Below are 12,113 nucleotides of genomic sequence, written 5' to 3' on the forward strand. Positions count from 1 at the left end.
GGCGCAGGGACGCCCGGAGCTGCCTAAGAGGTAAAAATCGCTTGCATCAGGAGCCCCTTTCCTATCCGTCCCCTATTTTTGCAAGCTGAACCCTCTGAGAAAAGAGGGCTAGCGGGGGAGGGCAGAGAATATGACTGTTAACCCTAGCTCCATTTTCCACCTTTGGGAAAAGGAGAGGGACCGTCCACCACCCCTCTAACACCACAGCAGAACCTAGGTGTAGAAATCAGGGGGAATCACACGGACATCAGAGAGCACCTGTACAGCCTATGGTCTTAAATACCTTAGGGTGGTCAGGGCCAAGTCCGGAGTGCAATCCCACGTCGCGGGAAAGGATACGTGGAGATACTCGCACGTGCTTGCCCGTTGCTGGTTTGGGGAGATCGGACCCTCAAAAGGATCCGTCGCCCCTCTCAATCCATATGAAGTTGAAAGAAATAAGGGTCCGAGGATCCGGGACCCAGAGGTGTGCCTCCTTCAGACACTAAGCAAGAACTGGATTCTCTGGTAGCCAGTGTCAGGGTGTATACGACGGAGGAGGAGCTAACTTTTTTTATGTCTACTTAGTGTCAGCCTCCTGGCGGCAGAAGCATACACCCACAGTCCTGTGTCCCCCAATGAGGCGAAGGAGAAAGGTTTTTTTTTTATATATATAAATTAGTGAAGAAGGGATAGTCCTCATTCAAATTAAGTATTTGGGTTTTTTTTCTGTGTGTATAATTTTATTTTGATTACTGGGGTTAGTAATAGGGGAATCTGACAACTCCGTTACTAACCCCAGGGCTTGATGGAAGATGTGATTTTTTTTTACAAATCACAGTTGTCATCAACTCTAAGCCCAATTGCTAGGGCAATAGGGAATACCCCTAGCAAAGCACCAGAATTGGCCCATTTCATATGATGCTCAGGTTTCCATTGAGATGTGTGCGTGAAGAAGAAAAAAAAAAAAAAAAAAAAATCGAGTGGCATATGCATGGTCTGCGTGCTGTTAGATTTATTTCTCACGCCCATAGCCTTGACTTGGCGAGTCCAGTGCGATTCTCGCATCCACTGGCAGCACAGACTCATTTAATAACATCAATCACAGTGCAGTGCGATGTTTTCTCAGATTGAACTCCTAAGTATTATACTCCAGTTTGAGCAAGCGCTAAAGCGGACTGTCACACCACTCCTGTCACTGATCTAATTTGCTCAGACAGACATGTGACCATCGCGGACAATCGCTGTCACCCTTAACTTCAGCCAGCAATTGGCTGCATTAGCCACACTAGTCTGAAAACGGGACTCTACAGCTCTTTCCTGAACAAAGCGAATGTGTGTAAGGTCGCCTCTGCTGCATTCATTGTCTTTGGGACGGCTAAGGAATGAAGCAGATGCTGCACATCCACATCGCCACTCCAGTCAGGAAGGGCTGCAGAGTGCTGTTCTCAAAATCACGGAGGGTCCCACTACAAGCAAGTTATCTCTGATAGGGGATTTGAGGTTTTGGGCATAAATCTTAAAGCTAGCCCTTTTAAAAGTGCAAGTGACCAGACACTGCTTTTAAGAGCTCAGAACCACCTCACTAAAGAAATCAGTGCTGGTCCTACATTAGACTTCATTACAGCATTGCTGACCCACACTGACAATTCCTGTCCATATGCCCCATGAGTTGAGATATTACCCAGCCGTACTGCATTTTCTGAGCCGAAATGGAGAATCCCCATGTACAAGTGTATTACATGAACGGCCTTCATTAATAGTGCCTGCAGTTCGTCAGAACATCTTCGGTTGTGAAAGGAGTTGTCTTAACGAAACCATTTCAATGACGTGCCTTCAGATGTCACACAAAAGGATACATATATTTTTTGGTATTTTCTTTTTTTTTTTTTAAACCAGGTTTATTTAAACAACAAGATGCCGGAAGGGAATTTCTACCTAGGATTTTTCAGCTTTTTACATTTTTTTTCCTATTCACCCAGCTACATGTAACAGCTACATACAAAAGTTATAAAATCTTAATCAGTTTAATAAAAAAAAAAACATAATAATGAAATAACAATTGAGAGGTGGGCTTGCTCCCTTAAGTAATGACCAGCAGAAGTGTCACAAGTTGCCATGTGAGGCAACTGCATATCTGAATCTATAAGCAGTTGACGGGCTCATAAAATAAAAAAAGAAAGCAAAATAATTTACTGGAATAAAAGTAGAGAGCACAGAAATAACAGAGCGAGGTGGGAGACTGTGCAAAGCACCCGCCGTCTCAAATTAAATTGGTCCAGAATCATAGGTGATATTAAAGCAAAGATAAAAGGGGGATGGGGCAGAAGTGAAAAATTAAACCCTAGAATAACACACACATCCACCCTATTGTATGTACAGTAAAGGAAGGGGGATGATGCTGAACAAAGGAAACTGAACAGTGGAGGCAGTGGGTGAGGGACTGGGCAAAACTTGTTCTAGAAGTTTCCTCCCGTCTGCTGCTGGAAAACATCAATTGTATCTTCATCCTCCATTTCCAACTGGAGAGGGAAAAAAAAAAAGTTATAAAGTTTTATTACTTTTCCATAAAAAAAAAGCAAAAGTTATAAAAATTGTATTTCTAATTTTTTTTTAATGCAAGAAACTAATAATGCATTTATTGTCTATTTATGCTCTAGTGCTTTTTTTTTTAGCTCACCAAAATCACGTTTTCAAACTATAGAAGAAAGCTGAATTTAAAAGGGGTAGTCCAGCCCCCGGCGAGACCTTCAGCAAGTGCTGGATCCCTACAGTGTGTAACGCACACATCAGCACCACTTTCAGTGGTCAGCACGTGAATGCAAGTACTTACTATAGTCATGTAACTTGCATATTGGACAGTGTGCAGACCAGTCTCGCAGTGCCAAGTTAAAACAAGCAGCCGAGACGTTGGCCGACACGTGACAGCACCCAAATATACAAAATCGCACACTTGTGTTCACGTGATGATGGCTAGAACAGGAATAAGGAGTTGGCAAGCTGGAGCACATAGAAAAATAAACCACTAGTGGACAACCAAGATCAAAAGATACATGCTACGTCCAATTGTGTTTGTTTTTGTTTATTTAACACAGGAAATGAGAGACCTAGAAACCCTTAATACTTTTCATCACTTAGATGAATAGATTCAGTAATTCAGATTGAAGCAGCTGTTCTGAGGACATCACCTATGGTATCGATAAGTGACAAGCATTTATACAAATTGGGTTGACCATTAATTTAAAGGGACTGTCACCCCCTCCAGCTGTTAGAAACTAAAAGAGCCACCTTGTGTAGCAGTAATGCTGCATTCTGACAAGGTGGCTCTTTTAGTTATTGGTGCAGTCAAAGCAGAAATAAAGCGTTTTATAATTTCGCAAAAATACCTGTCTTTAGTCGTGGAGGCAGGTCTTAACCCCCCTGCTGCACACGCCACACTGCCGTCACTCAAGGCTTCTTGGGCGCCGCCCCCTCCGCACTGTTTTCAAATCAAATCCGGTGCATGCGCGTTTTTGTTCTGCCTGGGGCAGGCGCAGTGAGCGCTGCCCGTCTGACCTCAGATGCAGTCTCGCAGACTGCGCCTGTGCGGCCACCCAGCTTGTGAATCCCAGCCCCGCACTGTGCATAATGCATAACACACTGCGGGGCTGGGATTCACAAGCTGGGTGGCCGCACAGGCGCAGTCTGCGAGACTGCATCTGAGGTCAGACAGGCAGCGCTCACTGCGCCTGCCCCAGCCAATACTAAACAGCGCAGGCACCAGATTTGATTTGAAAACAGCGGAGGGGGCGGCGCCCAAGAAGCCTTGAGTGACGGCAGTGTGGCGTGTGCAGCAGGGGGGTTAAGGCTACTTTCACACTAGCGTTTTTTTTAAATCCGTCACAATGCGTCGTTTTGCAGAAAAAACGCATCCTGCAAAAGTGCTTGCAGGATGCGTTTTTTCCCCATACACTTCTATTGACGCATTTGCGACGGATTTGCACACTTCGCATCCGTCTTGCGATGAATGCGTCGTGCTTTGGCGGACCGTCGGGAGAAAAAAACCCTACATGTAACGTTTTTTTTTTCTCCCGACGGACCACTTTTTCCGACCGCGCATGCGCGGCCGGAACTCCGCCCCCATCTCCCCACACCTTACAATGGGGCAGCGGATGCGCCGGAAAAATGCATCCGCTGCCTCCATTGTGCAATGCAGCAAACGCTAGCGTCGGAATCTCTCCCCGACGCATTGCGACGGGGAGATTCCGACGCTAGTGTGAAAGAAGCCTAAGACCTGCCTCCACGACTAAAGACAGGTATTTTTGCGAAATTATATTTATTTCTGCTTTGACTGCACCAATAACTAAAAGAGCCACCTTGTCAGAATGCAGCATTACTGCTACACAAGGTGGCTCTTTTAGTTTTTAACAGCTGGAGGGGGTGACAGAGTCCCTTTAAGATGAATGAAAACTAAGACAACAGAGCACTATACTCTGGTATTTTTCTTAGACCCGGACTGAAGCACCAATGTGCATGAGCTAAAGCCACTGCATTCAGACATAGGAAATAAGTGTGGATTCTCATGACCGGAGTCATTAGACACTTGGATCACCGACCCACAGGACAGACAAAAAGTGGCCACCTGCAGGATGTTGGACAATCGATGAAATCTATAACATTCTTTAACACATTCAGCCGATTTAGATTTGTCAATCAAAGAAAGTAATAATAATACTTTGGGTATCAACTCCACATGCCTGGTTGCCCAACAGGCAGGCATTTAACCTACGGTGTATTGTGGTAATTCGGTCAATACACAGTTTACCAACCAGATTGCGCTAGGTATCATTACTTACTTGTGCTGGTGTGTCTGTCTCATTAATAGGCTGGCCATCAAATCGGAACCTAATTTGCCTCATTGACAATCCCTGAGGAGCAAAGAAAAATAGTATGATCATCTGATGACCTTAAAGCTAGATCTACAGGGCAAGTTTCTCCACAACACCTGACTGAAGTTCGCTAGGTGAACAAATGAATGGGGTTGCACTGCGACACTTATGGTACTGTTACAGGCAATTCACAAAAAATCCAAAGCAGTTTGCGTGTTGCGGTCACAGAATCCCAAGGGTAGCAATACGACCTCACTCACATTGTGCTGCCATATAGCAGCGACATCTAGTGAACTTTGGTCACATGACAGGTGTTGTGGCCAAGGTTGAAGTAGGCCTAGCCAAATACAGTGCATTACATTCATAATTTGTCTTCAAATAGTATGAACATTTCAGTACCAGATTTAGGCTGCATTGATCATTTCTAGTTTTGGTATTTAAAAAAAAAAAAATATTAAGCAGGAAAAAAAAAAGATAGAATAAAGTTTTTTCATAAGCTCATGTGAACTTAGCCTTCATGTGCAAAGTCACATCTTCAGGAACCTGTCATGTCCCCAAAAGATTACTGGTAGAAGTGAACTTTATTCCCTTCGGGAGCCGCCTGTTATCAATTATAGAGGCATACCGGCAGCGGCTTCAGTCACTGCTCACAGCGTAAACAGGCCCCAGGCGCAGTGCAGAGCGAGCTGTCACACCGAGCTGGGTGGTGCTTACAGCCGCTGATCACTGTGTACAGAGTAGTCTATAAAGTCGCTCTTGGCTGCATCTCTAACAGAAAAGCAGTGGCTCCTGGTAGGGTGTTAAGACATTACCTTTATTCCTCATAGGGCTCGTTTCCATTTGTGAGAAACACGTCCGTGTCTCGCATGTGAAAAGCAAGCTCTGGCGCCGGCACTCCAGAGCGGAGCGTGCGGCTCCATGTGTTGCTATGCGGCCGCACACTCCGCTCTGGAGTGCCGGCGCCAGAGCTTGGTTTTCATATGCGAGACACGGACGTGTTTCTCGCAAATGGAAACAAGCCCGTAGTTGCTCTTTCAGTAAGGCATAAAAGGGACTGTCCGCACAGAGCGACTGGTCAAACCAAGTACAGGCACACCATGCACTACTATGGGACCAATCATTTATAGATCCCTTCCCACCTGCTGGGTTTCCCTCTAGCTCCACCCTTCCATGGCTCTGTTAAGTCAGAGCTGTCAACCAAAGACGGGGTGGAGACAAAAAAGAAGGTGGGAAGGTGTATGGAAATGATTGGCCCCGCCATGCAGCACCCAGCAGCGGTAATTAGTTTTAACACTCATCTTGTGTTGACAGAGACCGGGGTCACACTAGCGTATATGAAGGCCAAGTGCCATCTGAGGTTTTATTGGGTAGCATTTGGCCCAATGTTATCATCGATTATTTTCTCATGCCGATATGGTATGAGAAAACAATTGCAGCATGCTGCGATTGGCAGCCAAACTCTGCTAACTCGCACCCACATAAGTGTATGGGTGCATGTAAAACACTGGACTGCACTGTTGTCATCCCTGTACAGTCCGACATACATTGAGACAGGCAATGGAAGAGAGAGAAATTACCTTCTCTGTCTCCTCTGCACCTGTGCTGTGATTCTGGCATGCGGGAGCATCGGAGCACTGACACTCGGATCACATTCGCAGCAGAGCAAGAGCTGAGGGTCATTAGCATATCACATCCGATGCCATATGTTAGTGCGATTCCAGCCTTCACCTATATCTGCACGGTAGTAGTTTGGGGATAGGACAAGGTCCCTCTAAAATGCTATGCAATCTAAAGGCAGCATTTCAAAGACGAGAGGCTCAGCAAACAAAAATAAAGGTTTATGAGAATATATTCAGCATATCTTGTGTTTTGTTTTAAGTAAAATTTATTAAAAGGGAACCTGTCACCAGGTTTGGCCGACAAGAGGACTGCATCAGTCTCCTCAGCACCGCGCTCCTGCACAGGTGTACATCTCTGTCCTGTTGAGGGCAGAGCAAAGTCCTGCAGCGCCCAGGTGCCAGGCCTCTCTAACCTTTTTGGGCACCTGCACACAGCAGTACTTTGCTCTGCCCTCAACAGGACAGAGATGTACACCTGTGCAGGAGCGCGGTGCTGAGGAGACTGTGTGGATTACGCAAGATCGCGTCCATCCATGCGAAGCAATAAGTAGGGCAACATCGCAAGACGACGGAAGGGGCCGGATCAAGAAGAGCGATGCCCCTCGGACCGCCCCGCAGGTGAGTATAATAAAAGGTATTTTTCTTCTCTTCCAGGTTGGATTGGGGACTTATGGTGATGACCATATCTTATATTGGCCAAAACTGCTGACAGGTTCACTTTACGTGAAAGCTCATAATGGAGTTTAGGAGTCAAGTGGGCGGTAACTATTAGGACCAGACACTTGACTGCTAAGCCCAGAATACTTAGTGACTTCAATGCCTAAAAGACAGGTTATGCTGAGTATTTTTCCAAAATCATATTTGTTCACTTTCTGCTGCTCTGCGCCAGAACAAAAAGGGCCTGGTCATCTGTCACCAAGGAAAACTAGGCAGCACCCCGACTATTCACAGATGAACCTATAGAAAAGGCATTCACCGTTTACATGGAATGAAAATATGAAAGTATAAATGATGGGCATTGGAATAAATGAAAAATAGCCGGTGACATAAGGCTCTCATCACATTAGGCCTTTTGTCAGAAGTATTACACAAGCATAGTTTATTAATGTAAACCTCTGGCAGACATCTCTAGCAAATAAATGCCACAGAATTTATTTTTCTACAATAGTTCTCTATTGGAAGACGCATCAAAACATGTGTAACAGCCTGACAGAAGGCAAAAAAGTGGCATCTACTAAATGGGGCATTGCTCCTACGTCAGTGTAAAATCATGATGTGAACACAGCACACGCATCCTAAACACTGAAGGGAAGCCCATAAATATGCCAACAGAAGGGCTCACCTGTCGCTCACAGTAAGCCTTCATGAGCTTATTGAGCGGTGTATGCTTCTTAATCTTGAACTGGACGACAGAGCCATCTTGGCCGGCTACCTTCAAGTTGATGTGATCGTTGTTTTCAGTTTTCACGCTCTCCTGCAATATCAAGAACCCTTAGTTACACATCTGCAAGACTTAAAACCCCTGTATGCTGTAAGTATGCAATCACACAGTGTTCAGCGGGGGTTCATCCTTTAGGACTATTGATATAGAGAATAAGGGGTCCGCAGTGCTGCTCCTTCACAGGCTCTCATGAAAAGTGAGGCCCCTACTGTGCAGAAGTGCAGCGCTGTGCGGAGAAAACCAGCAAAGGATCGGGGCATCCCAGAGGTCAGATCCGCACTGATGGCACACGCTGACATGTAGAGAGATGGTAGAGGAGATCGCTGGGTATGCGCACGGACAATGTGCTAGAAGTGTGTAAGTCTGATAGGAGGAGTGCGGATGGAGGTTCAGTATAAGGAATCACAATGGAGAATTACAAGGAAGGACAGAAGAGGGTACAAGCATTACAGCTTCCCAGGACATCACCGATTTTGGGTTATAAGGAACCTGACAATGTGGTAAAACACTTGTTCCAAACCCCCATGTTCTGAGATCTCTACCAATCACCTGCAGGAGAGCCAGGCATCAACTGCAGCGCCACCACCTGGAGGAACGCAGCATTGGAGCGTGTGACCGAGCCACGGGCTGTACACGGAGCGCGGGGATGCTGAGGCTGCACCGGGCGGGGAGCGGAGCTGTGTGGTCACGTGGGCTAATTCAGGACACGATAAATAATAATAAAACACCAACTAGCTCCGTGTGAGGTGCGGGCAGCGCTCACTGCACAGGCGCAGAGCACAGGCGCCCCGCGGGCTCTAGGGCAGCCATGCTATGATGCCCGGACCATTACCTGCCCACAGCAGCGCGGCTCAGACCCCCGACTACAGGAGCGGCGCCCACCCCCGCCGCACACAGCGACCTATCCATCCCAGGCCTCTAGCCTAGCTGCACCAACGCCATCACCTACAGGCCGGAGTCACACCGCACAACGGCGACCGTCCGCCATTTATACAACCGCACAAGACCTGACCTTTGGTTTGTCGTCCGCCATGCTGAGGATAATGCCGGTGTCCGGTAGTTTCGCCTCCTCACAAAGAGCCTAAACCCGCGCGGGTCGTTTTGCCGGGAAAGCGCACGTAGAAACACTGCGTGCTTACGTGCGCGGCCCCGACTAGCTCCTCCTACACTGGAACGTCAGAGAATCCCGCTCTGTGGACCACGTGGTTAGAGACCGCGCAATCCGCGCATGCCCGACCTTTTGTGAGATGAATTCGGGCTGTGGCGGGCGCTCAGCATGTGGCCGAGTCCGTGGCGTGCAGATTGTAGCCCGGGCACAGCCATAGCCCTGGGCCTCATCTAGAGGGGCGCTCACACTTTACTGTATACTTTCATTGTGTAGCTGAGGGTCGTCACACAGCACAAACGCCTTCTAATAATGTAATCACCCACACTGTTCAAGGCATAAGTGGGTATGTCCACACGGGTCATCACTGGGTATGTCCACATGAGCCATCACTGGGTACATACACACGGGTCAGATCTGTACATCACTGAATATGCCCACACGGGTCAGATCTGTACATCACTGGGTATGCCCACACGGGTCAGATCTGTACATCACAGGGTACATACACACTGGTCAGATGTGTACATCACTGGGTATGCCCACTGTTGTGAATTCTGTGGTCAGGCTCCCTCCTGTGGTCATGAGTGGTACTGCGGCTGGTTCTGTCCATGAGCTTCCTCTGGTGGATGTGAGTGGGGCTGCGGCTTCTGAGTTTCCTTCCTCAGGTGACGAGGTTAAGTCGTTAGGTGCTGCTCTATTTAACTCCACCTAGTTCTTTGTTCCTGGCCTCCAGTCAATGTTCCAGTATTGGTCTTGCTCTCTCCTGGATCGTTCTTGTGGCCTGTCTGCCTGCATAAGCTAAGTTCTGCTTGTGTTACTTTCGTTTTCTATTTTTTCTGTCCAGCTTGCTATATTGGTTTGTTTTGCTTGCTGGAAGCTCTGGGACGCAGAGGGAGCACCTCCGTACCGTTAGTCAGTGCGGAGGGTCTTTTTGCGCCCTCTGCGTGGTTGTTTGTAGGTTTTTGTGCTGACCGCAAAGCTATCTTTCCTATCCTCGGTCTATTCAGTAAGTCGGGCCTCACTTTGCTAAAATCTATTTCATCTCTGTGTTTGTATTTTCATCTTTACTCACAGTCATTATATGTGGGGTGCTGCCTTTTCCTTTGGGGAATTTCTCTGAGGCAAGGTAGGCTTATTTTTCTATCTTCAGGGCTAGCTAGTTTCTCAGGCTGTGCCCGAGGCGCCTAGGTCTGGTCAGGAGCGCTCCACGGCTACCTCTAGTGTGGTATGATAGGATTAGGGATTGCGGTCAGCAGAGTTCACACGTCTCAGAGCTCGTCCTATGTTATTAGTAACTATCAGGTCACTTTCAGTGCTCTTAACCACCAGGTCCATTGTGGTTCTAAATCACCAGTTCATAACAGCCCACACTGGTCAGATCTGTACATCACTGGTTATGCCCACACGGGTCAGATCTGTACATCACTGGTTATGCCCACACAGGTCAGATCTGTACATCACAGGATATGCCCAGACGGGTCAGACCTGTACATCACTGGTTATGCCCACACAGGTCAGATCTGTACATCACTAGATATGCCCACACGGGTCAGATCTGTACATCACTTGATATGCTCACACGGGTCAGATCTGTAAATCACTGGGTACGTCCACACTGGTCAGATCTGTACATCACTGGATATGCCCACACTAGTCAGATCTGTACATCACTGGTTATGTCCACACGGGTCAGATCTGTACATCACTGGGTACGTCCACAATGGTCAGATTTGTATATCGCTGTGTACGTCCACAATGGTCAGATTTGTGCATTACTGGTTTTGTCCACACGGGTCAGATCTGTACATCACTGGTTTTGTCCACACAGGTCAGATCTGTACATCACTGGTTATGTCCGCACGAGTCAGATCTGCACATTACTGGTTATGTCCACACGGGTCAGATCTGTACATCACTGGGTACGTCCACAATGGTCAGATCTGTACATCACTGGTTATGCCCACACGGGTCAAATCTGTACATCAATGGTTATGTCCACACTGGTCAGATCTGTACATCACACGGGTCAGATCTGTGCATCACTGGTTATGCCCACAAGGGTCAGATCTGCACATTACTGGTTATGTCCACACGGGTCAGATCTGTACATCACTGGGTACATCAACACGTGTCAGATCTTTACATCACTGGGTACATACATACGGGTCAGATCTGTACATCACTGGGTACATACACACTGGTCAGATTTGTATATCGCTGTGTACGTCCACAATGGTCAGATTTGTGCATTACTGGTTTTGTCCACACGGGTCAGATCTGTACATCACTGGTTTTGTCCACACGGGTCAGATCTGTACATCACTGGTTATGTCCGCAAGGGTCAGATCTGTACATCACTGGTTATGTCCGCACGAGTCAGATCTGCACATTACTGGTTATGTCCACACTGGTTAGATATATACATAATATTGTATAGCCACTGGGGTTGGATAAGTAAAGTTGTCAGGCAGAAAATCCCTTACATGTGTATGTGTACACAGAGTTAAAACACATCAGGCACGGATTCCATACTAATAATAATCTTTATTTATATAGCGCCAACATATTCCGCAGTGCTTTACAGTTTAACAGTTTCAAACGTAAGTCATAAGTAACAACTTTAACAATACAATAATTAAAGCAAAATAAGACGACCCTGCTCGTGAGAGCTTACAATCTACAATGAGGTGGGGGAGATACAAAGTACAGGTGTGTATTTACAATGATGTATTTACAATGATGGTCCAGCCATCTTCAGGGAATGGGGGATAGATGGAAGTAGTGAATGGGTTACACACACACACAAACCTAAAATTACTTTTAATAGGGATTGTGATAGGCCGCTCGGAACAAATATGTTTTAAGGGCGCGCCTAAAACTGTGCAAATTGTGAATGGGCCTAATTTCTTGAGGTAGAGCATTCCTGAGGATTGGTGCAGCACGGGAGAAGTCTTGGAGTCAGGAGTGGGAGGTACGGAATAGTGCAGAGTTTAGTCAAAAGTCATTGGCAGAGCGCAGTGGTCAGCTAGGCCGATATACTGAAATGAGGGAGGTGATGTTAGGGGGTGCCGCACTGTGGAGAGCTTTGTAGGTGAGAG

The 12,113-nt window shown here is 46.9% G+C and overlaps 1 protein-coding gene across 1 annotated transcript; it reads right to left on the reverse strand.

Moving 5' to 3' along the window:
• Positions 1-1,841: 1,841 nt before the first annotated feature.
• On the reverse strand, positions 1,842-9,077 carry SUMO2 (small ubiquitin like modifier 2). The gene is made up of 4 exons (XM_069752160.1): positions 8,920-9,077; positions 7,809-7,940; positions 4,815-4,886; positions 1,842-2,501 (listed from the first exon to the last, which is right to left on the reverse strand). The coding sequence occupies exons 1-4, from the start codon at positions 8,938-8,940 to the stop codon at positions 2,439-2,441; spliced, it is 288 nt and encodes a 95-aa protein (XP_069608261.1). The 5' UTR covers positions 8,941-9,077; the 3' UTR covers positions 1,842-2,438.
• Between the last annotated feature and the right edge of the window lie 3,036 nt (positions 9,078-12,113).

This window comes from Ranitomeya imitator, chromosome 2, assembly GCF_032444005.1.
Source record: "Ranitomeya imitator isolate aRanImi1 chromosome 2, aRanImi1.pri, whole genome shotgun sequence".
Classification (NCBI taxonomy): domain Eukaryota; kingdom Metazoa; phylum Chordata; class Amphibia; order Anura; family Dendrobatidae; genus Ranitomeya; species Ranitomeya imitator.

Bases quoted from the DNA above. Each gene is read 5' to 3' on its own strand.
- SUMO2 (XM_069752160.1), bottom strand. From the start codon at position 8,940: ATGGCGGACGACAAACCAAAG. The intron at 7,941-8,919 runs GTCAGGTCTTGT...TTGATATTGCAG, and splicing joins TGGCGGACGACAAACCAAAG to GAGAGCGTGAAAACTGAAAA. The intron at 2,502-4,814 runs GTAAGTAATGAT...TTCCCTCTCCAG, and splicing joins AGACAGACACACCAGCACAA to TTGGAAATGGAGGATGAAGA.